Raw genomic sequence first — 26,466 nt, 5'->3', positions numbered from 1 at the left:
TTTCTCACTTACACGTTTTTTTTTTCTTCAAACCTCCATGAAAACGTATAGATGAAGTTTTACTGCATTTACTACTTTCAGGTGGTCTGGCAGAACAGACTGGAGCTCTTCATGTTGGGGACAGATTACTGGCTATCAATGGAGAATCACTCAGAGGGAAACCTCTATCTGAGGCAATTGCTCTGTTGCAAAGTTCAGGGGATACTGTTACCCTCAAGATAGCCAGAACTATAGCAAGTAAGATATCTACTTACTTTTAAAGACTTCTCCACTTGTTCAGTGTTACCCTTTATTCTCAGACTCAAACTACTTCAGTATTACCACTGTCCATCCACCAGTACACTGTCCTGCATATCTTCTTTTACATTTGTTTTTTTTCCCATATGTTCCTTAGTCTCCTCCTTTTGTGGCATCCCAGAGATGACCAATAGATTAGGTACTCTAGGAGGCCATTTCTCGTTTGTCATTCTTTCTACATTATTTTAGTACCATATCAGTTCTCTCTAAACAAGGCAGTCAAACTCTGTCTTCTGGGCTTCCATTAACTACGGTACCTTATATTCTATATCTAACCTTACTAAACCTACAATTCGTGTTTGATTTTCAGATAAGTCGGCTATTAAATGCAATAAATAATGTTTCAAGTTTTCAATCTTATGACTTACTGGCATCAATTTAATACTGGTATTAACATTTGCTAATACATATTAAATATTAAAATACTGTATAGATAAACGTTTTCGCCTATTTACGGCTTCATCAGATACTACATTTGCTTTTACAATACCGTAAAGTGGGGTGACTTTGAACACAAAAAAAAATATTTTTGCAAAGTAAATGAAAACTTCTCTAGCCCTTAATAATTAACATTCTTCGAAAGTTGCAAGAGGTGCTACAGATTATAGAAATGCTAGTTCAATAATTTCTAAACCTTCAAAAACAATTTTCAAAAATTATTTTTCATTTGTAATCTTCATCTTACGATGTTTGGGTGACGTATATACGTCCGTTGATGTGACATATTAATGAATGAGCCTTTGGCGTGAGACGAACTCGATAGTTCAGTGGTAGAGTACCTGACCGGAGAACAGGAAGTCGCAGGTTCGATTCCCGCTCGAGGTTGTGAATTTTTTCTTTCATACCATGGCATGATTGTGACTATAATGGTATTTAATTAATTATTTTTCATTGTTCAAAGTCACCCCATTGGTCGGGGTCACTTTGAACACAAAAAGATTTTCCCATTCTATGCCCATCTCAGCATATGTTGTTCAATGACACCCCTCTCATATGAAAGGGCATAGTATTTTCTGTAGAAATAAAATTTTGAAGTTGCTAATTTAAAATATTTTTTTTATTATTTATGAGTTTTCTTCGAAAATCTGGAAGGTTCTGTTATGAATGTAGTTAAATTTTCACAGTAATGCAAATTTTATGTTAGATACTTAAAAAATGAGAAAAATTATTTAAAAACAGAGCTTTCTAGAACAATTTTATTAATCTGCTACTAATCAAAATAGCACATTTTGAGAAGTACATATTTAACACAGCAGTGAAAGCAGTCACTGGATATTATAACCGTCAAACATGAGACCAAAAGAAAGTCTTCCCCTTCTGTCTACTTTGGGATCAGGTAAAACCTTGCAAATATCACCTTTTTCAATTAAGGATTTATCAGGTACAGTATCGAAGGCTCTGTCTGCTCAGTAAAATCCTCTATGCATATACTTTTACCAGGCTGGATTGCTACTTTTCTCCTTCTGGTGGTTGTAGCAGTCTTTCTTCTTCGAGCTTGTAACATTGCCAAGACAGAATCGTTCAACTTCATAGAAAATTCATTGTCTTCTCCATTTTGAAACTGGCATTCAGGAAGTTTTCTTATTACTTCATGCATGTCCAGGGATGGATGCCAGTAGCTCTGAATCCAGATATTAAATTTGCAGGAGAACTGGCTTCAATTACACTCAGTGTAGCTTTCAGTAGTGAAGGGAAAAAATCTTTCGGTAAATTACCATTTATCCCTGATTCCTCTCTCCATTGCGCCAAAGTTTTTCTCCAACGAGCCTTCAAAGATCTCAAGAATGCCACATCAAATGGCTGCATCAAGTGGGTGCAATTGGGTGGTAGGCAGAGAAACCTAACATCATTTTCATTGGCAGCTTTGATGACCTGAACTGAAAAATGACTAGACAGGTTATCTCCAATAATCACCTTTGGAGCAGTTAGCCGTTTAGCATGAGGCAAGTAGACAGTGAGGAACCAATCTTCAAACGTACACCATCAAACCACCCACTTTTTGTGTGGTTGTAACGGGCTTTTGAAGGACCTCCTCGGCACCACGTACTCCACATATTCTCAGATTTGTATACAACGTATACTGGGAGGAGAAAACCTGTAGCTATTCCACAAAACATGATTGAAAATCCAGTTTTGGAGTGTGTCATTACTCTCTCAGGATATTTACTGCCACGTTTGATGAGAACATTCTTGCTCCCAGGGTCATCGCCGAAGTTTGTCTCGTCAAAGTTGGAGATATTTTCAGGTGGTACACCATTCAGTGATATTTTCAAGTTGTCAAAATACTGTTCAACAACCTCCCTACTAAGAGATGCTCTGTTTGGATTGATGTTGGTGCTTTGTCGCAATGATAATACATTTTTGTGCCTACTTAGAAAGGACTTCGCCCAATCTAAACCAGGAAGGTTTGTAGGCCCAAATTTTGCAACTCTCCATCCCATTCTGTCCAACAACATTTTAGTTATTATCCTGATATCAAAGAAGTCTAACGGGTATCCCCAATCCCCCATTTGAATCACACAATCACACTACTGTTTTTCTTCTTCTGTTGTAAAAACAGTTTGTCCACCAGGATTTTTTTAATGTTTATTTTTCATTTTATTGCACAGAGTCCCTTTCGGTATTTTGAATATTTGGGACACCCTGTTCAGTGACATTTTGTTTTCTCGAATTAATTGCAGGGCTTCCTCAAGAGTACTTTCTGAGTAGTTCCTGTAGTTCCGAAAACCAGGACTTGGTTTGTAGTTCCTCACCATACCGGTATCTGTAGGCCTACAAATGAAAACAAAGCAATGTTAATTTAGGCCTAATTATCTAAATTACATAGTGAATCTTTGTTTACTCTTATAGTAAATTACTAAATTGGTGTTATAAAAACAGTAATAAATGACTCACGAGTTTTATGTATTGTGTTTTATGTATACTACATAAAACTCGTGAGTCATTATTAGTTATTACCGGTATTATAACACCAATTTGATGTTTTACTATAAGAGTAAACAAAGATTCCACTAAAGATATTGTAAAAGCAAATAACAGTATCTGATGATACCGTAAATAGGCGATAACATTCATACATTATTTTAATATTTAACATGTTATTAGCAAATGTTAATATTAAATTGATGTCATAAGATTAAAAAATTAAAACATTATTTATTGTATTTACTAAGCCTAGTTAATATCAGGCTCCTTAATGACCCATCTATTTTTATAGCTTTAATTCGCTACTTTGCCCCCTCTGTCAAGGGACAGCTCTCACCTCCATTAATCAATTCCTATCACTATTCGAAGACTGTTTTTATTGGTGTTCTTCGAGAGTCTCTACTCTAGAAGATTCCATTTACGGCCTGAATAGCCACTATAGCCTGTGTTAGTCGGTTGCTAATTTCGCCCTCACAAGTACCTACCTGACCAATCATGGATCCCAGATATTTTGACATCTCTCTAGAACTTATCACTCCTTGTTCCAATATCAAATCCTGATCCTAGCCTTCTATTACTAGATATTCAGATTCCCCTATCCACTGACTGGAGAGAACTTGGAGAACTGACAACCTAACACATGATCATAAAATGTAAGGATCACAACAGTAATAATGCAATACTATGATCATGAAATTGTAGTATATAGATCCCTAAATATAAGGAATATACATATCTACAAATGCAATTTAAATACCGGTACAGAATTTTAGGCTAAATAATGTTTTTGTTTTACATTTTACTCGAGGTTCGATAAAATTGAAGAATGCTTTATTCTCCATCATCTTTATATTAATAATTTATGAAATGCATAATTATAATTGCTGCTTAATTATTTATGATCACTTTACATTTTTACTTAATCTGATGATTAAAGTAGAAAATACACTTCTCTGCAGATGATACGAAAATTTATAATTCTGATATTTATATTGACCAATGTTTATAAAAGGGCAGAAAACGATTTTACAATACTGTCCCTTGCAATGTTTGGTATAGTGAAGGCTTCATTGTTTTTCTTCGACTTTCTCATTGTCTAAAGGGTAAAAGGAAGTATTTTGGTGCTACAAAAATCACTTTTGAGACTTTCAAGTAAATGCAGATCGTTACCTCTGGTTCTGAAAAAGGTTCTTGGCATTTTTTTTTTTGTGTTCTCCCATCCCTTTACTTTTTTTCCGTCCTTCCTTCCTTCGTTTTTACTTAATTAACTTGAACCTTTATTGAAAAACTTGTACAATATGAGATTTACAAAAATAAATTGTTTATCTTCTTCAAAAATCAGTGGACCTATTATTAAACTTCATTCAATATAGATTTTTTTGAGTAGAAGTACATTTTATTGTGCTTACTGTCAAATTTCATTCGACATAGATAATACTAAAATATATTTCATCTTATAAAGTGTTAGCTTCCTATCAGTTCGCATTGTTTAGAGTTTGAAATTTTAAAAATACGATAAAAACATAATAAAGGTATTAGCTTGTATAATTATTATTTGATGGCTCTCTTCTTCATGTAACTCAGGAACGTAAGTTGGAGATAAAAATGTATCGAAATTAGTTCAGCATAATGTAGGTGCCTAGTAAAAGATGGGTATTAATTGAGGAAATGACTGTTCACTTCAGGCTCATTCTTTCTCAATTTATAACATAGAGATATATAGAAGATGCAACATTCTGTTTCATTAATAGAACCTCTGTCTGAAAGCTGTGAAAATACCGTATTATCTGCTGGTCAGTTCGGTCCAGCGCTGCCATCTGTTGATAGTGCTGTAGAATCGTGGGATAGCTCGGTATTGGAGCAGTCTCCTCCCAGCAACAACACTTCTCCAGACAACAGTCAGCCAACACAGCAGCTAACAGTTGCAGAAGTATACAAATCGGGTGAGTTACTATTAAGATTTATCACTGAAAGTTTCAAAGGTATGTCCTGTACAGTAAAAGCACTCCTTAATTGAACATAATTCGGTTTAAGTCTTTCCATAATCACCATAAAATCATCGAAGGATAGAGCCATCAGTAAAAGTATATTTTGCATGAAGTTAATCCATGAATATTAAAATTTTTCTGTTTTTATTCATATGGTTACTAAACTTCACATTTAAAAGAAGCTTGCATATTATCTAAATACATCAATGAACAGGATACATTTGTATTTGAAGTAACAAGTTTTCGTCTTACTTTCTCTTAATACAAACTTTTTTGATGCTGCAGAAAATATACCACGGTTCTATTTTACATAAATTTTCTTTGACATAAATAACAAGGAACTGGAGCTTCATATTCATTTGTCCGTCCGTCTCTGAATCTCTCTCTCTCGCTCTCTCTCTCTCTCTCTCTCTCTCTCTCCCCCTGTGTTTGTGTATGTGTACAGCCACTTGTCCTAGAGTACTGGATAGTTTCATCCATAATAATTAATAATAATATAATAAAATTAAATTTATTACGAGGAAAAAGTTTAAAAGATAATGTATTTAGAATCGCTCAGTTATTAAAAATAGTACTTAATTATTTTCAGAAAGTGCAACTGTAAAAAGGAAGCACAAAGTGGGACCGACTGGCGATGCTCAATTATCACCCACTGATCAAACATGGGATAGCATTTCTCATAGCTCTCACAGCCTTGACAGTGGACAGTCAGGTATGAAATATGTCTGTTCGTACATTGTTGCATTTATAATAGAAAGCAATGAAACCTTATTATGCAGAGTAATTTTTAAGAAATTAATAAAAGTGGCTCTTCATCAACGTGAAGTTGCATCAGGGTGTAAGAAAATGGTACCCTACCTACAGTAATGCGAAGTGGGAAGTCTGATTTTAGTCCTGAATAAAAATGAATTGAACATCAATTAACTTTCATAGTTATATCGTTAATATGTTGTTACAAGCTTCAGCTGTAATATATTGATTTAATAAATTTATTTATTTCTACTAGCATGCCACTTAGGAAAGTATATAATGTAAGTATCTTTCAATAAAAATGTTCATTAATAGGTTTGTTCCAACAAGAAATTCAGAACGTGTTCCGAATTAATACCGAATTTCTTTTGACGCATGTGCCATTTGTGCACGGTCTCAGAACTAGTTCAGTATTTTATGTTGTTGGAATGTTTCTTGAACTGTTCTTTCACGGCCTTCGAAGTTTCTTCTCATATTAAAATTATATTCACCTTCCAAACTTAATTCGTCATAAAAATATATCACTATCATCTTCTAAATCACTCATAATAGACTATTTTGTTATTTTAACCTATCTAGTCTCGGAGCATTTAACCATAACTTCAGATTATACCACCTGTGCATGCGTCAACAGTTCAGAATTTCCAGGTCTTGCTCTTAATCGAGAACCAATTTGAACACACATTGAGCTACTGCACATGAGCAGGCAGTTCAGAATCTAGTCTGAATTGTACTGGAACAAATCTATAATTAAGACAAACTTTGCATCATTTTACTAGCCACTCACTCACTCACTCACTCACTCACTCACTCACTCACTCACTCACTCACTCACTCACTCACTCACTCACTTTCTGTCAATCTTGTCTCTCTCTGCCCTTTCTTTGTCTCTTTCTCTCCTCCTCTCCCTCGCCCCCTTCCACATCTGCCTCTGTCTCATTTTTGTTCAATGGAAGGAAGGTTTTGAGAGTTTCAACTTGTCTGAATTTTTAAGAACAATCTAAATTCTTAGTAGAGTTGATTTTTGGGTGAAATTAATGCTGGAGTTCCTTGTCATAAATAAAGACCGTTTTCTTAATCCAACAACATTGGAATGAGTACCGGTATAAGTGTGCACGGTATATATATAACGTTATGTGTCCTTCAGTAGACACGCTGCTCACAAACACAAGTAACGCGCAATACAGAGTCACTCTAAAAGAGGTTCCTTACTCCTAAACAAGTACCGGTACATTATACTTCAGTTTAGCAATGTTTATGATATATTTGTGTGTAATTTATGTAAGGCTGACATAATCTGTTCTAAAAGATGGTAGTTACAACAGCACCATAATTAAAAGAATATATATGAACCATTTGAAATTGATAGAAAGAAGTGAGTCTGATGATCTACCTTCAACTAGTAATTCAGTGTCAGTGAACGAATTTTGCAGAGATCTGTATGAAATGATGATGCAGGCCAACATTCAACAAAGTTGAGGACAAACACTTTACAAATTTTGTTGGAAAGTACACTTGTACACAAGAGCAGTACCTGTGTTACAGTAGTACCGGTATTTTAAGTTATTTTACAGCAAAGATTATTGCAATATAAAGTTAAACATTTTGGAATCAATGTTCACCAGGCGTAACAAAGTATCTACTGATAACGAGGATTCTACCTGAGATAGAGGGAATGTTTTCTTAGCTTGAACTATACTATGTTGCAATACTAACTTGTAGGTCTTCAACTTTCGAGCCCTAGTTATTACATAACAAAAGTCTTAGCACCCGCATACAAATAATTTCACTAGCTACCACTGCATTCCACTACCAGGTTCGAATAATAACTAATGTTCTGTGGGCAAACTATAATGTGAAATATTTCAGTACCGGTAATAACTAATATTGTATTAGGTAAGTCGTTTCTAAGGTAAAAATGTTGCTGAAAAATTTAGATTGTTCGTATTTCTCAGATTTATTTTTCCTTGTTCATGGTCAAGTAGATCTATCCATCATTAATAAACGAAAGAAAGAAAGATTGTGCTCGAAATTTAACTTAATCCTATTTTAATTAAGATGTTTATGATTTATATTCAAGTACAATTACTTAGAAATGTTCTACTAACTGAACTGAAGCTCATAATATGTGCATATCTTTTATGTTTTCACACTCAAGGCAGTGCACGATGTTGAATGTGAAAGGTAAAATGTATACATTATATATTCACATCTATATCTGTCATTTTATTGTAGACTAGCTGTACCCGTGCGCTCCGCTGCACTTGTTAGAAATAAATATAAAGTAATTACATAATTAAAATAGGACATCTGGTCCAGGGAACATTCGTGTTTGATAGAAGGATAAATCGTTTAAATTGTATTTAAATAATTAAAATGCAATCATTTTGGTCCAGAGACCACTCATTTAGTTCAATGATTAACATATTTCTTAATTGTTATTACATGCAAATAATTAAAATATGATCATTTGGTTCAGAGAACATCCGTTTTTGGTGCAATTTGGTCCCATCAAAATTTTGCTTGGAATGAAATGCATCGGAAATCATTTTTAAAGAAACTTTTGTTATGCAACATTTTTCACAAAAATTAATAATAAGGGAGATATTTCGATTTATTTAATTCAAGCCCCCTTATAACCTCCCTTTTAAATAAAGTATTTTGAATGCTATATAGCCTAAAATCTAAGTTACAACGAACTTAATTTATATTTCAATTTTCATATAAATCGGTTCTGTCATTATCGCGTGAAAAGGTAACAAACATACAGACAGACAGACAGACAGACAGACAGACAGACAGACAGACATACAAACAAAAATTTCAAAAAAGCGATTCTCGGTTTCAGGATGGTTAATTATACATGTTAACATCAATTATTTTTGGAAAATCGAACATTACCAGAAAAATTTTGGCTACAGATTTATTATTAGTATAGATTCATAGAATTTAAAGAAATCTCAAACCAGACAAAATTAACAACCAATTGCATATCTTTACATCACGTTTCCTTTCGTAACTTTTGTGGTGAGATGTACATATAGGCCAACATATCGATTGCAACTGCAGATATTTCAGTATGAAATCCTCTCATAATAATGTGGTGGCCTCTGATGGACAAAGCAGGAAATGAAATGTAAAAAATAGGACGTAATAGGTTTTGGAAGGTCGCAGTGTTTATGGTACTTAGCTTATAAAGTATACTATCATTAAATTATTTAGATTTAAGTACTGACCATGCTTTAGGAAACAAACAAAAAAATCTTAATAAAATCCTTAAAAACCATTTCTTAACATAAGACACTAATGCTGACTAATCAAATATTTTTCTTTGTATTTAGCGATTATCAATTGTAGCCTTATTGAATAAGTTTTTAATGAAGAAACACTATACCATTATTGCTAAATATCTCTGAATGCAGGAGCAATGTCTGAAGAAGAGAAAGTCCAACATTGGGAGACATCACCACTTGCGGAACATGAAACTACAGCAACAAAGCAATCTCATGGTGCTGGCACCATTGTGTCAGGTACCGTATTATTAACATAACTAGTATAATAATCTTAATTTTATGGAGAAATTTTGTGTGTCTTTGTGTGCCTTTTTTTGTATATGTGTACGTGTGAATGACTTTTAAATACGGTATGAATATAGTAACAGACACTAAATATTCAAACTTTCTAGCAGTGACGAAGCTAAGGTGTATATACTGAGTAGGCTGAAAAAAATCTGCTTACCTTATATCCTTTTATAGAGCAGATGTTTTTCGACTTTTCTATCAAAATTTTTTGTGACACAAACATTACAAGAAGATGACCACACATTTTCACCCCCAAATGGAATACAGTAACTTATTTGTTTCAGAGCATCTTGTTAGCCAAGGATATTTCTTATTACCGTGGTAATTGAAATTTTTTATTTTGTCTTTCGTGGTGTCAATCTCCTATCTTTGTAAGCATATTTTGCTTCATACATCCAACTTGAAAACTGTTTCTCTCTTAATTCTACAAATAATGGCCTCAATGTTCTCTCAGTAAGAGCCATTTCACACAAAAATAATATGTCAAAAACACACACACTCTCACTCTCACTTTTGATTACACTAACACTCAACAATGCAGCACATTCAGGAAACACCAATACAGTGTGACATATTACTGTGATGGAAGACTAGCCCCATTTCGTACGGAGATGTAGCGAATTGATATCCCCTCCCTGTTTCCCTCATGCTTGCGAGTCAAGGTCGTAGCCATGCCTTTAGAGACTTCTGCCACAAGCCTCACACTGAACTCTGCATCCTGGAATGACTGCCAACAGTGAACTTGATATATGGAAGGATTGGAGAGAAACCAAATCTTACAATACATCGTTATTACAAACTTAGAGGCCTACTGTTACTGGGTATAACAGCTCAAATTTTTTGGGTGGGCTAAGCCTCAAAAGTCTCTTCAGAGCTTCGCCACTGCTTTCTATTATACCTGTAGTGAGATTTTGCATCATTTATCACAGGTTTTCCCTTCCCTCAAGTCATCATTACTATTAAAGATATCCATGTAGTAGACACCAGTATTTGTTTTAAATCTGAGTACGGTATTTACTGTATTAACACTATTCTGTATTCTGTAAAGTCTAAAACAAGTTACATTTTGCTGTTACAGTAGAGCCATCATTGCCTCGAAGCGACATCATCTTCTCAAGTCCTGACTCTAAACCTTTATCTCCAGTAGGTCATAAACCTCCTACTGGTCACCCTCTGCCCGTACACAAAGACGTGTACTACCCTACTGACTCACCACCCCCTTCACCCTTACCGTTACCACACTACCTTCGCAATAATACCCTTCCACACAGGCGACGGTATGTTGGTGCAGAGGATCCTCCATCACTTGGTATGAATTACCAAGAGGAAACTGGCGGTAATATCTACATGAACACCGAAACTTCTGGCAGCAATGTATATGGTTGTGGCTCTTACTCTCACTTCACATCAGGATCGCAGCAACTAGAACTCTATCAGGTGGGACAACTGATTATTATTATTATTATTTTTTTTTTTTTTTGCATTTTTATATTTGACATTCCTCTAAGTGCGTCAATCTGTTAGCTTCTTTTTAAGCTCCTGAATAATAATAATAATAATAATAATAATAATAATAATAATAATAATAATAATAATAATAATAAGCTTAATAGTAATCGTAATCGTAATCATAATCATCATCATCCGTCACGAATTAGGCTTGTGTAGACCTGTTTCGGCCCAATCTAGCAGTCTTCTGAAGGGTCTTCCTAACCGTCGATGTACTCTGGGTTGATATTGTATCATCATTTTGAGGATTCTTGAATTATCCATTCGTTTTACATGGTGTAGCCAATTTAGTTTGTATCTGTTTATTTTTTCTTCTACTGACTCTACTTCTAATTGTTCCAATATTTCTTCATTTCTCTTTCGATCTAAAAGAGTACCTTATATCCTGCTGTTCGTCTGAGAAATTTCATTTCCGTTGCTTTGATTCTGCTTATATCTCTTTTCTTTAATGTGCAAATCTCACTTCGGTATAAAAGGGAGGGTAATGCTAGAGTATTATATATTTTTATTGTTGTGGATTTTTGTACTAATTTAGCTTTTAATGTATTATTTATTATTCCTAAAATTCGTGTAAATTTGTTGATTTTCTTATTTTATTTTATTCTATTATTTTATTTTATTATTATTACCGGTATTATTATTATTATTATTATCATTATTATTATCATTATCATTATCATCATCATCAGAAAAGCAGTACAAGGATGATGATAATAATAATAATAATAATAATAATTATTATTATTATTATTATTATTATTATTATTATTATTATTATTATTATTATTATTATTATTATTCCTTTTTAATTTAATTACATAAAAGTACAGCACTTCTTAATCTTCTTAATATGACATTTATTATACAAAATGAAAATAATATCACAGAAGTCATATAAAACATGAGAATTAGCAGATTCCTATGAATAATAGTATAGTATAGTATAGTAGTATAGTATAGTATAGTATAGTATAGTATAGTATAGTTGTGAATGAATATATTCTGGAACTCCTTCTTTACATCAAGAAAAATCTTTATGGCTTCACCAGTAGGATGGATAAACATGAGTATAATACTCGGAATAAAGAAAAACTGGACATACCATTTTGCAGACTATCCAAAGTTAAAAGTAGTCCTAACATGTTGGGCTGTAGAATGTTCAACATGTTTCCACAGGAAGCACAGGAAGTGTCACTTGACATATTCAAAGTCAAAGTGAAAACGTGGCTTCTTAGAAACCCATTCTATTCTGTACAAGAATATTTTGAATCAGAAAATCAAGCTGTTGATATTTTTTAGGTTTCTTTCTCTGAATTGTATTATTATTCTGTAATATATTAGGAAATTCTCATAAATTGTTAATCAAATCAATATTTGTGATCAGTGTGTTACAATTTTCATCTAGATATTAGCCTAATTTTGATAATCTTGACTCTCAATTGTAAACTCTAAAGAGTATTTGTGATCATTTTGTTTTATGTTTAGTGTTGTAATAGAATAATTTTCATTTTTGCACTATAATTTCACACGTGTAATTTGACAATGTCAGTAGCTTTTGCTATAACGACAGCTAATAAATACTATACTATACTATACTATACTATACTATACTATACTACTATACTATACTATACTATACTATACTATACTATACTATACTATACTATACTATACTATACTACTATACTATACTATACTATACTATACTATACTACTATACTATACTATACTATACTATACTATACTATACTATACTAAAGTCAAAAGACAAAGAAATAGCATTTGTGGAAGTGTATCAAACTTTACAATTTGGAATTTCTCGTTAGAGATCTTTCCTTCTCCACTCTGTCCTAGAGTAGTTATCGACAGAATTTTTGTCATCACACTTACCTAGCTGAAGAGGTGGATTGAAGCCGAAACAGAAAAAACGCAAAACAACAAATAGAGCTTACACTCTTAAAATACGTAGAGTTTGATACACCTCCACAAATGCTATTGCTTTGTCTTTTGACTTACATCTTTTGACTTTGCTTTGCAAATCCTTTGAAGTAGTACCATCTACTCAGCAAAATTGTCAATTGCTTTTACTTTGTCTTTTGGCTTATGCCTTTTGACTTTGATTTTGCAATATTTCTGACAAGATTACCGTTTCACGACTTCTTCGTCGTGCTGATGAGAACCGAATAGTTCGAAACCAGAGATTCGCAAACTGGGTAAAAGAATATCGTTACATTTTGTGTATCACAGGTTAAAGCCTTTGGAAAATCCAAAGATTGCAAAGGATAAGACCAAATGCAATCAAAGAATTAAACCTTTGACAAAGAAAACACAAATTGTATTTTAAGAGTGTAAATTCTATTTGTTGTTTTGCGTTTTCTCTGTTTCGGCTTCAATTCGCCTCTTCAGCTAGAGAAGTGTCATGACAAAAATTCTGTCGATCACTACTCTAGGACAGAGTAGAGAAGGGAAGATCTCTAACGAGAAATTCCAAATTGTAGAATTTTTTTTATATTTCGGCTATACTATAAAACCTAAAGGAACAAAACTTTTTATGCTTAATATACATACATTACACTTTATAAACACTATTCAGAATATTAAAATAGCTAATAATTACCTGTAAAAATAATATCAAATTTGTATAATTTTTTACAAACCTATTAAAACATTTACATAATAAAATATACAATTAATTAAATATCTGTATGATTCTTCTACTGGAATGTTTTAAAGACCTACATTAACAACATAGTCTAATATCTTTTATCTATTCTTGCAGGAAATATATTTTTCTTTTTCTTAAATAAAAATTTTAGAAAAAATTAATATTAAAGGTAACGAAGGTTCTGTTCTCGCAAGAGGGAGTGAAATAGATTAAAACTCAAATCCTGTAAGATAGACGACGATGACGATAATATGGTGACTATAACGAGTGAGGAAGAATGGGAATAATGATAACCTTTGATAATATTTGATTGTGAATAATAAAAATATTATTAAAGCAAGGATTAAAAAACTTATGAGGTTATTTATGGCTTGTGATTGCTTTAACAGTAATTTCCTTTTTTTTTTTTTAATATTACTGAGGACATTTTAATCTACATTGGTTAATATTTAAGGCGTAATTTCTAAATTTATAGAGTCTGTAATTTAATATAAGTTTTCTTTTATAGGTTACATTGTTCAAAGATCCTGTATATGAAGATTTTGGATTCAGTGTATCTGATGGGCTTTATGAACGTGGAGTGTACATAAATAGAATTCGTAAGGGTGGTCCAGCAGATTTGAGTACAGTACTACGACCATATGATCGAATTCTCCAGGTTGGTGTTTCTAAGTTTATTTAATTATTAGTCTATAGTAGATATACTGGTACGTTAAAAAATTCATTCAGCGTAATATAAATTAATTTTGGGCACAATGAGCAAAAGGCAGATGGTCATTAATTCCACACTTAAAAAAAAAATATTTTAACAACGTATCACTTTCATCACATTCAAGTTATTTTTATTGATATGGCATTTGAGGAGGTCCATTCCAAACCGTGTTAAGTCCATTGATATATTTCTTTTACAGGAGAGAAGAAAAACTTTTTATATGCCAACTAAGCGATGTAAATTAAAATACTGAAATTATAAATTAGTGGAAGAACTTAATTTATCAGAATCAATTATATTTGAAATCACTTTTACATCAGACTGTCCTGAAGTTCAGAAAATATCATGGATTTAATACAGTTTGACGTGCACATAAAAAAGAAAAAAAAAATTCTTCTTCAATATTTGTAAAAATTCAACGAAAGTAATTATGTAAGTAATAGGTAACACTCCTTGATTTATTCCTAAGTAATATTGAATCATGAAGGTACAATGTTCATTAATGCTAACGATCTTGATCAGCTTTCTTTTTTGTTGAGAAAACCCTTTCCTTGACCCTGCATATATCACGTTCGGGAATTGGACAACAGTAGAAACGACCTTCCCTATGTTAGCATGGTGGTTGAAACAGTGTTAAATCAGGATCCTTATCAATGTTTCTGCAGATTGAAACATGAATACCCTATTGTAAATTATATGATTATTGTAGAAAATAGTTTTTTAATGAAAATAAGTCTCCTAAACACCTATTCGTAATTATAAAAATATATATATAGTAAAAATGTTATACCGAAGTTCACTTTGTTGCTGTCGTGCTGTTTTCTTCTTCACTGTTTTCCTGCTTCCTCTGCTATTCTCACCTATAAGCACTTCTCCCTCCATTTTCACGGAAACCACATGTACAACTGGACCACAATGGCACTGAACTGATACAAAGTTCGACAATAACTCAATATTGTAAATAGGCGCTAGTCTTTCTCAATGCAGGAAACTTGACACGCAACATTACAATGAAAAATACTCGTATTAATTGCTTTTGGACAGAATACGGTTTGATGCAGAATACGGTTTGATGACGCAGAATATCTGCATGGAAATATCATATGTACTTCGGTACATTAAAATAATATATATGATATGCGTAAATCACTTCGTGATTTAAGACGGCGCTTATTCCGTCGGATCCTGGCCAAATAGTCACTCATAACGAGTGCACCTCAGCACATATGTGGACTTCGGTCCTATGTTCATAGACATCTATGACGTAGTGCAGAGGGCGGCCACTAGAGGGAACCCAAGAGTTGGAACTTAATCAGAGACAATTCTGTCCGACGCCGGGGTGGTATCCGGTGTGGCTTAGTGGATAAAGCATCAGCACGTAGAGCTGAAAACCCGGGTTCAAATCCCGGTGCTGAAGATAATTTTTCTCTGTTCCATTACTCTTTCATCGTATAATATAGTTTTCCAGGAACACCCAGTTTCATGCATTCTTTTCAAGGGGATTTAATACATTTAGACCCAAACAGACAGAGCATGTTCAGAACTATACGAAATCATATAAAACTCAATTTCGTCCGTGGATGTACTTAATATGGTTTGAACGGACCTCCTCATTTCTCACGTAACATACCACAAAGAGTATGTCATAATACTAGAGAGAGAGAGGGAGAGAGGGAGAGAGGGAGAGAGGGAGAGAGGGAGGGAGGGAGAGAGGGAGGGAGGGAGGGAGGGAGGAAGGGAGGGAGGGAGGGAGGGAGGGGGAGAGAGGGAGGGAGGGAGAGAGGGGGAGAGGGAGAGAGGGGGAGAGAGGGGGAGAGAGGGGGAGAGAGGGGGAGGGAGGGAGGGAGGGAGGGAGGGAGGGAGGGAGGGAGGGAGGGAGGGAGGGAGGGAGAGAGGGAGGGAGGGAGAGAGGGAGAGAGGGAGAGAGGGAGAGAGGGAGAGAGAGAGAGAGAGAGAGAGAGAGAGAGAGACCTTATAATAAAAGGTACCGTTTGGTTTTAGCCACGTAATTCATTTATTTATATACAGAGTGTTTAAAAAATACGGGACATAATTTCAGGTATGTATTTCCCACATGTAGACAATCAAAATAGTTCATTACAACATGTGTCCGGAAATGCTTTATTTCCGAGTTATGGCCTTCACAACATTGAAATTCACCGGAACGTTTTTCTTTCCGCAGGTCGTTGCCGTCAAAGGAGACATTAAATGGGCACTCTGACAATTCATTCCGAGGCGAAGGTTACATTCAGTGTTGTGTAGTTGTTAGACTGTGCGACATGTATTCAAATCAAGAGCTGGCAGAGATAAACTTCATGTACGGCAAGGCGGACGGCAATGCTGCGCTGTCTCGTCGTTTGTACTAGGAGAGGTACCCATAGCGACAATGTCCAGATCGGAAGACATTTGTGCGTCTCCATTACCGTCTGTGCGAGTATGGAAAATTTAACTCTCCTGGTTTGGGAAGGGGACGACCAAGATCTACAACTCCAGAAGTACAGGAGGAGATTCTGGAGGCTGTGAACATGACTCCTCCTATCAGCACATGAAGGGTAGCGTTGCAAGTCAATGTTCCTCATACGACTGTCTGGAGACTGTTGAAAGAGTATCAATTGTATCCTTATCATTTGCAACGTGTACAGGCCCTGTCACTAGCAGATTACCCTGCACGAGTTAGGTTCTGTCAGTGGTTCTTGCAGCAGTGTGGTGTAAATCCGAACTTTCCTGCCTTATAAAAACCCACGTGCAACTGTTCCATCTCATCACCAGGTGCGGTTCTCCCTCAACATGTGGGCCGGTATCATTAGTGATCGATTAGTTGGACCTCATGTACTTGTAAACAGACTTACGGGGCAGGCGTACACAAACTTCCTGGAAAACACCATACCTCATGTTTTAGAAGACACTCCACTGATCAATCGTCAACACATTCACTTCTTGCATGATGGCGCTCCTGCACACTTCAGTCGTACGGCTCGCCGGTACTTGGATCGAAGGTTTCCTGATCGATGGATAGGTAGAGGTGGCCCAATTGCTTGGCCTCCACGCTCACCTGATCTGAGCACTCTCGATTTCTACTTGTGGGCCCATTTAAAATCATTGGTTTATTCGTCTCCGGTGCCTGATTTGGAATCCCTTCGGAATCGAATTGTGGCATGTTTTGAGAACATACGCAATACTCCTGGAGTTTGGGATCGTGTTCGCAGGTCAATGAGACATCGATGTGAGGTCTGTATTCAACCAGGAGGTGGACATTTTGAACATCTTCTGTAATGACAACGACCTGCGGAAAGAAAAACATTCCAGTGAATTTCAATGTTGTGAAGGCCATAACTCGGAAATGAAGCATTTCCGGACACATGTTGTAATGAACTATTTTGATTGTCTACATGTGGGAAATGCATACCTGAAATTATGCCCCGTATTTTTTAAACACCTGTATATAAAACAAAAACAATATTTCTACATAAGAAGTTTTTGTATTTTTTTATTTTTTGTTAGCAGTTATCCCTTTAACCGAATTATGTATTTATTAATATATAAAGCTGTACATACATGGTGATTTACTACTTTCTGACACCACCACCACCACCACCATCACCACCGTCATTGCCTATTATATTGTCTTCAGTCTCATCATTTACATTCTTCTTCTTTTTCTTCTCCTTCTCCTCCTCCTCCTTCTCCTTCTCCTCCTTCTCTTTCTCCTTCTCCTTCTTCTTCTCCTTCTCCCCTTGCCAGTGATGAGATAGCAGTCAGATAAGTAAGAAGAATTGATTAAACTTTAACAGGAGATTTAGACGGCAAAAAAATGTAGGCCTACCACAATATTATCTTGTTTGTAGACTGAATTTTAAATGAATCTCTGATATAGAACATGGCTAAGATACCTTTCGTACATTTCAGGTGAATGAAACCAGAACCCACGACTTCGACTGCTGTCTGACAGTTCCACTCATAGCTTCGGCAGGTGAGAAGTTGGAACTCACTGTAGCAAGAAACAGTGGTTGTTCATCAGACAGCAAGGTAATTATCGATACCAGTATGGGAGTAATTTAATAGTACCGGTACCATATACCATTTAAATCCTTTGCGATTTTTAAGTTACTATTCAATAATTACATTTTTACTCCTTCAGGGAAGAATTAAGACTGTATTTTTGCACATGTTATTTTACTAACAATAAACAATAAACTTAATAGACTGGCAATTCGTATTGGTGTAACTGTCAATACGATGAAAATACAGGAAGGTTCAGGTTAATAAGCTATATTCTTCTGAGACTGATAAATTTAAAACAATATCAGGTTAGGAACACACGTTCAATAACGTCTTTATTGACGAGTTGTAAGCCATTATATTTGTATTAGAAGTCAATCTCTTATATGGATTTTGGGGTATTACTAAACTTTAATGATTAGACATTAAACGAACTTTTCTTCACATAACTTACTATTTTAAGATAGAATGTTATGATGTAATAGTGTTCCCTCTAATAAACATGGATATGGAATGTACAAATATTTACAATAGACATTTAAACTAAGGACCTGTAGATTATATGAAGCGTAGTTGTTGTTTAGTCAATTGTCCAAAGAAAGGTCTGAACTTCACAAGTGATACCAACAAGGCACCACTTTTGAGGCAACTAACCCAGGTGACAATGGGGTAGGGTGATTAGTTCATTTTCCCCTCCATTGCATACATTGCCGATTAGCTACATATTACACTAATCAGACTTCAGATGCATATAAATAATTTGGCCGTTCAGAGCAGAAGTGGTGTAAATCAAAAATGGGTAATGAGGGTTAAAGTAAACATTCTGAAAATACGACGCAAAGTAGCAATTAATATTCAATTTATTTAAACTATTAGTAGTCAGTGGATAGCACGAAGGACATATTAATTGCTACTTTGCGCTGTATTTAACAGAATTTTTACTTTAAACCTCATTACCCACTTCTGCTCTGAATGGCTCAATTATTGTTTTCCTCCAACACATAACGTCAAGTGAGATATACTGCTTGATAATAGGTGTACATATCAGCCAGAACCTCAGTCACAGGTAGTGAAGCATTATACTTACTTACAAATAGCTTTTAAGGAACCCGCAGGTTCATTGCCGCTCTCGCATAAGCCCGCCATCGGTCCCTATCCTGTGCAAGATTAATCCATCCATATCCTACCTCCCTCAAATCCATTTTAATATTATCCTCCCATCTATGTCTGGGCCTCCCCAAAGGTCTTTTTCCCTCCGGTCTCCAAACTAACACTCTATATGCATTTCTGGATTCGCTCATATATGCTACGTGCCATGCCCATCTCAAACGTCTGGAGTGAAGCATTATAGCTTTGCAATTTGAACAGTTGCATCATCTGTGTGTTTTTTTAGTTGCCTGTTTAACTGCACTGTATCAATTACTAGGTTAGTTAGCGTCGATGTAATTGGTGTTAGCAAGGTGGTATACAGTGAGATGAAGCCTAGGATTCGCCATGGATCGCCTGATATTCGCTTTACTGTTGGGGAAAACCTCGGAAAAACTCAACAGGTAATCAGTTCAAGCAGGAATCGAACTCGTGTCTGAGTGCATCTGCAGAACTGCAGGCAAATGTGCCTGCTGCCTGGGCTCTAATAATCGCTAATGACTTACATCCTCTCATAACATTCCTGATGATCCAGTGACTCCTTCTACCAAGCAACCTTAGAAGTTTAAAACATGATAAGGTAAACTTACTGTATCAATATATATAGATACGTTTAAAATGGTAAGTTATGATATTACGTACTGGTTTTTACTTTTGCAGGATTGTAATGGAGGATTGACATGGCCTGAAGAAGAGGTTGCTTCAATTCAGTGTCCACTGCCAGACAATCAAGGTTCTGGAACAATTACCAAGACTTTGTGAGGTAGTATTCTTGTTCTTGCTGCTATTACTCTCAGATTCTTTCTTTGTTTTTCATTGTCTTTAGATATAGTCAAATAAGATCTCTCTGGAATTTGTTAGCTTGGCAGAGATGAATTTCTTTTCAGAGGTGGGATAGCTGTAAGGCGGAAATCATTGTTCCTGATGATAGAATAATAAGCTCAGATAATTACTAGCGGTGTTTAACTTCTATATGTGCAGAAGTGATCAGTATATTTTGTCTGGGCTCGTCTCACCCAGCAATAGTTTATTTCATATCCCTTGAATTTGCTATGCAGGATCTCTAGCTTTGCTTCTCTTGCCAATGAATCTAGGCTAAGAATTTTTCGTCGTCGTCGTTGTCATCATCATCATCATCATCATCATAATCAATAACTTCACGGATTAGTCCTTTTCTTGATCTGTTCCATTTTAAAGATTTAAAAACGTGATAATGCCGCATAGCTCATCCCACTGACCTGTCTTTCTGTCTATAGCCATAAATTTCATATGGTATTCCATTGGGAGCTCATTCTTGTTCTGTGTTGTAACCAGTTGTTTCGATAAGTATTTTAGTTAAAATGCTTTCGACGTTTAAGTTTTTATCTCATTTCTTGATTAGATTTATGTCATTTATGTACAGAAATTATAAACACTAAAGCTAAAAATGTCACCAAGTACAATAGGACGGATGTTGTGTCCGTTGTAAAGGTTTCTAGACCTAGTTCACAAGACTGTGAAATCTAACAATAGATAATGGAGTGACGCAGACTACAGGATGAATCTTGTAAACCTTGTGCTGATGTGTACCTAATTGACAAGCAAGACTAACAAATTTTTTGCTAGTATTTTGTTTCTTGTCTCGTATGAGTAGGCCTACAATATTTTTTTAATTACCGGTAATTTATTTAATAATATTCCTAATATTATTACAAATTAATTTAAGAATGCACATACAAATATAGGGAAAAAAAGGCGTTGTTATAGAACACAAGAACACAATTATACAAGAACTTAAACATAGAAAATAAATAACTTAAAAGAATTTATAACTTATAACTAATCTAACTTAATAATAGAAGCAAAAAAGACAAAGTCATAGTTACTTTAAAGTTGTCTATTCAATTTTTTTTTCTTCAGAAGGCCTGTTTGGATTAAATGACGTAAAGTTTAGTTAATGGGAGTACTACTACTTAACATCTTAAATGAAACACTAAAATCGCATCAAACTAGGGAATTCAGAAATAAACTCATATTAAAACTTTATTGAATTTTATATTACTTATAAAACATCTTTAGTTCAAGTTGCTGGTCAGATGTAAAATCCCGGCTGTGTACTGAGGGGTAATGTGTTACAGTGCTGACTGGAAAGATTGAATGCTTTCTCATACTCGTAGGATGATGATAATGAAATGATGATGGAGAATTATAACAAAGGAAATAGAACACTACTCTAAGAAAACATAATTAGCCTATTCTATCACTATCTTTGTCAACAATAAATTTCGGTGTTGTCAATAGTGCTTACAGTTACAGGCTTGTCTTTGTATTTGAGTTTGTGGATATAGATCAGGCTGATGGCGTTGAATTTTAAGGACTACAAAATCTTAGCATGGTTTAGTTTTGAGGAAAAAGCTGGGGAGACAATACCATAAATGTACGCCATTTAATCAAACCTGCCTTTGAATGAGAGGGATCAAAACAAATTCACCTGTCATTTCCAGTCATCGACGAAATTTGATTGTACAAGCCAACATATTCAGCTGCCAATGATCCCATTTTACAATGTTCCCACCGAAAAAGTGAATTCTCTTCACTCTAGGCTAACAGCCTAAGTGGTGCTTGAACAATGACATTTTGTAGGTACTCTCAACCAACCACACATTCGCCTGAATTCACAGAGATTTTAACTTTGATTTCTGGCATGGAAAATCTAAGTTATAATTCTTGTACTAAAGGTGGGCCTTATTCATGTAACTGACTGTATTTCTTTATTTCAGTCATCTTGACGTCCTCTTCAACATGAGATGCAGTAAACATAATACCTGTTTGATTTGTGTTTGCTGGCTGAACTGCAACCAGACATCTCCAGTGCAATGTCAATTAAATATAACACTGGAATTATTGGTTCTTTGTGTATTATTGTCAGTGTATATTGGACATGATGAACCTCAATATGATAGAACTACCTCAGTAGATAATAGAAATAAATGCTGATGTACATAACTGAAATCGTGAGGAGAGTATAAAATTGTATTAAGTTGAATTTATTTATTTTCTGACAAGTCTCTTTGTTTTACGAAACTCTGATTTGATTATAATAAAAATTTCTAACCCAGAAAGTAAACATATTGTTTTTTATTTCGAAATGTGAATTGGACTAGAAGTTTACTTGAACTCTTTTTTAATAACATGATTAATTTACAGCAATCACAACAATCGTAAGTGAAGCCAACGTTGGTACGATTAGGAATAATAAATGATGTATACTTCTTAATATGCATTTTCTGCAGTAATTAAGACAACAACTGCTCTGTGTAAATTACAAATAGGCCTACTATGTTTATCTATGTAGTCTTCTTCTTGCCTCTCACAAACCACATTTTTTGATATCCACACAAAACATAATCCAGCTCTCTCTCATTTATTGCTGTTGCTGTTTATTACCTACTAGTACCTTTTCAAGGGAAGTGCTTTATAAAGGTTCACTAATCGAATGGGATTGCTTCTGAGAGAGATAAAGACTGAAAGATTTGTTTTAGATACAAATATGATAATAAAAATACCTGGTTTTACGTCAGTCCTATTTTTCTTTTCATTGGCTGTCTGATTACCAGTATAGAAAATAATTTGTAAACTAGATATCGGTATTCCAAAGCCACAAGTTTCTTTTCCTCAGAAATGTTATATTTAAGGAATAATTCTGTAAATAATAATTATTACTTAGATCTATAAGTCATTAGTACTACAGTATATCTTACACATCAAGAAGACATTTTTCCAGGCAGTTTCAGGATAAAAGCTTTCCAATATTCTGCTTCCATGGTGGCGTAGAGCAGGGGTTCCCAACCTGTGTGTCGTGGAACCCCATGGAGTGTGTCACGAAATTTTGGAATTGAAATGGCATACAAAAAGTCTCTTTACGACGCATTTTTTTTATTTATAGCGAAGTCTTTGAAATGGTACATTTTACTTTTAGACAGACTCAAGAAATGGATTCGGAACATCTCAAAATCTGTGCTTCAGTGGCTGACCATGATAATATATTTGAAAAATATTGGAGTGCAAGAGGTCAAATAACTTTATTGTCAAACACTTGGCATTAGAAAACAACAACTTTTAGACAGACCTTACCAATGAAATGTGGACACCTACAACAATGCTCAGTTTAATTTTTCTGCCTGGCGATAATTCCAATGAAAGTGAACTCCTGCAAAAATGCTTAGTAATTCGTTTACTCCTTCCACTTAGTAACAAACAGAGTTTAGAATCATCAGAACGTATTGGTCAGTTTCGGTATATACGTGTGAGCCGGTGATAGTGCGATTATTTCATCAAAAGTGCTTTATTTAGATTTTATCATGGACAAATTTTTAATTCGAGAAAGGCAATCTGAATCAAATTCTGGGTTAGATTACAGCAGTGCTAATTCAAATAATGTGAGCGAAAATTCCCTTCAGGGTTCACAAAAATGTACTGCATTTCGTAAATTTAGTGATGAATACTTGCAATATAGTTTTAAGTGGCGTAGAGATCAACATAAACAAAATCCCAAGTGTCTTATATGCGGATATGTTTTGTCAAATCAGTCGATGGTGCCGAATAAACTAAAAAGACATTTAGAACTCCCGTTCTCACCGTCATACTTTTGTGAATCAGCATTTTCTACCATGAAAATAGTAAAATCTAAACTAAAGAATAGACTGCTGCATCTTCAACATGATTTACGTGTTGGGCTGTCAATCATAAGGCCACATATAGAGAAATTCTGTGCAACCCACCAAGCGCAGACTTCACATTAATTTAAATAGGTGAGTTTTCCAAAAGATAATAAAAAATCTTTTATCGGCCATCCAGCATAGATAGGTTGGGATTTTTGACACATACCTTTGTTTTTTTCTAATGCCATTCAAGTTGCTGCTTTTTTTTGGTTGCGTATTAACATCGACCTATCTACAACACTGGATATCCGATACTACATAGAAGTTGTTACCAGTGCTTTTCTTCCGGCAGAACGTGCTGGGATGGCATTCTGGCACCTTTTTGTTGCATTTTTCATCATGGAACCGAAATACGTGGGAATAAAATGTTTTTAATACCTTGAAAGTCTACGTAAAGGAGATCAAAAACTACATGATTCACGTGCAGTGAACAGTAATCATCTCCCAGTCCTCTATAAAATATTCTACACAGAGTTCCACCACCTTTTTTGTCCAGAAGAAAAGTGCTGTTTATTATTAAAAACAAATAAGTGTGTCGCGATTCGTGGGCGTGTCATCAGTCAAAAAAGGTTGAGAACCACTGGTCTAGAGGCTAGAGTGCTAGGTTTATAATCCTGTGGACCCAGGTTCGATCCCTGATTTATAACTTGTGTTGGGCAGAAAGCCCGTGGTCCAGCTGACACAGGGGTTTTCTCGGGAGCTCTGGCATCCCAAAATCTCCACCATCGTCTCATTATAGGTGTATTATACGCCAGCTTCCTATGGCGCACTTCCAATGGTGCATCCTGGGCAACGACTCTTTCGGTAACTTGGTTTACACAACTGGCTTCATTAGGATGAATGACGAACAGTTGAGTAGACGCAAGTAGTAAAAAAAAATAAAAAAGTTAAATATTCTGATGTTTTAGTAAAAATAATCATATTTCATATTCATTAGTTCTGGAAAAATTTACTGTATCCAGACGAACAGATGGATGAAGTGTGGAAAGAAAAGAAGAATCGTTTTTTAATCTGGTACTGTGAACTTGTATTTAAGTAAAAATTTCCAAATAGAGACTTTGAACATAATGTTTTCTTTATACTTGGTATGCGGTATAAAAAAGTAAGAAGTTATTATTTCTGTCATTCGTGTTTAATCCACTCATAAATAGGTTATCTTCATAAGTAAGCCTAATACTCTCCCAGAAGAAATGTCTTGTATGAAAAAAATTATGGTTTATTTAACGACGTTCGCAACTGCCGACGTGATATCAATGTCGCCGGTGTGCCGGAATTTTGTCCCACAGGAGTTCTTTCACATGCCAGTAAATCTACTGACATGAGCCTGTCGCATTTAAGCACACTTGGATGCCATCGATCTGGGATGGGATTGAACCCGCAATCTCGAGCACAGAAGGCCAGCGCTATATCGACTATGCTACCTAGGCCGGCTATATCTCGTATGGATTTACAAAGCAGCGCCATAATAAAGGTAATATCGTAGATATATTTTTTATGAGAGTGTGGTCATTTTCATTTTAATTAATTTCATTCATTGTAATCCATGGACCTTCTCAGCTTTGTAGCGGAAACAGTATTTAGTAATTAATTTTCACGTTTTTGAAGCTCATAAGTTTTAAATTATGTTGTTTCTGCTTACGCAAATAATACTTTCAACACCTATTACCAAGATTCGAGATAAAGTGTTCGAATCTTTCTTCTGTTATTGAAAGAATGAGTCAAATTAGTTTTTTTTGTGTCAAGAGTGAATAAGACTTATTCATCTAACTGTCAGTATCATTGTCGTCATTCTCTCATTGTTTCAGTCACCATATCATCGTTAATCTAGGATTAGACTATTTAGTATGTTCAGTTCCAAAGAATCTCTCTATTTCCTGGGTGGTTCAAATCTTATTAGATTCATACATAATTGTCTATACTGTGATATGTGGTTTCTGTTCATTCTTTATATATATATATATATATATATATATATATATATAGTGATGGAGTGTACATATGTACCGGTAGTTAGTATTATATTTCAAGTAAACTTTTCCTCACCCACTTAACGACCCTGTTAATAATATTTTCATTTTTATCACATTTCTTCTTTACATTGATACTTGAAACACAATTTTTGCTCTATAAAGCAATGTAAATAGTTTTATAATAACTTTTTTGTAAAATTTTAGTGCAGTTTTTGTAACACTTC

The 26,466-nt window shown here is 34.8% G+C and overlaps 1 protein-coding gene across 13 annotated transcripts in view; it reads left to right on the top strand.

Annotated features, from left to right (window-relative positions):
- Grip (Glutamate receptor interacting protein) overlaps nt 1–22,678 on the top strand; it is a 214,519-nt gene extending 191,841 nt beyond the window's left edge. For 9 of the 13 annotated variants that reach the window (XM_069818468.1, XM_069818467.1, XM_069818477.1 and 6 more), the window contains 9 exons: nt 82–237; nt 4,974–5,165; nt 5,800–5,922; nt 9,383–9,490; nt 10,620–10,978; nt 14,224–14,373; nt 18,334–18,453; nt 20,233–20,335; nt 22,332–22,678. In XM_069818468.1, coding sequence (XP_069674569.1) covers nt 82–237; nt 4,974–5,165; nt 5,800–5,922; nt 9,383–9,490; nt 10,620–10,978; nt 14,224–14,373; nt 18,334–18,453; nt 20,233–20,334 — 1,310 coding nt within the window. In that variant the 3' untranslated portion in view covers nt 20,335; nt 22,332–22,678. The remainder of the gene's footprint in view (nt 1–81; nt 238–4,973; nt 5,166–5,799; nt 5,923–9,382; nt 9,491–10,619; nt 10,979–14,223; nt 14,374–18,333; nt 18,454–20,232; nt 20,336–22,331) is intronic. The other 4 variants (XM_069818469.1, XM_069818471.1, XM_069818478.1 and 1 more) reach the window with 4 other exon arrangements.
- The last annotated feature ends 3,788 nt before the right edge of the window (nt 22,679–26,466 follow it).

This window comes from Periplaneta americana, chromosome 2, assembly GCF_040183065.1.
Source record: "Periplaneta americana isolate PAMFEO1 chromosome 2, P.americana_PAMFEO1_priV1, whole genome shotgun sequence".
NCBI classification, from domain to species: Eukaryota; Metazoa; Arthropoda; class Insecta; order Blattodea; family Blattidae; genus Periplaneta; species Periplaneta americana.
Note: the sequence above shows the minus strand (reverse complement) of the source record. Positions and strands in the feature narration are given on the sequence as shown.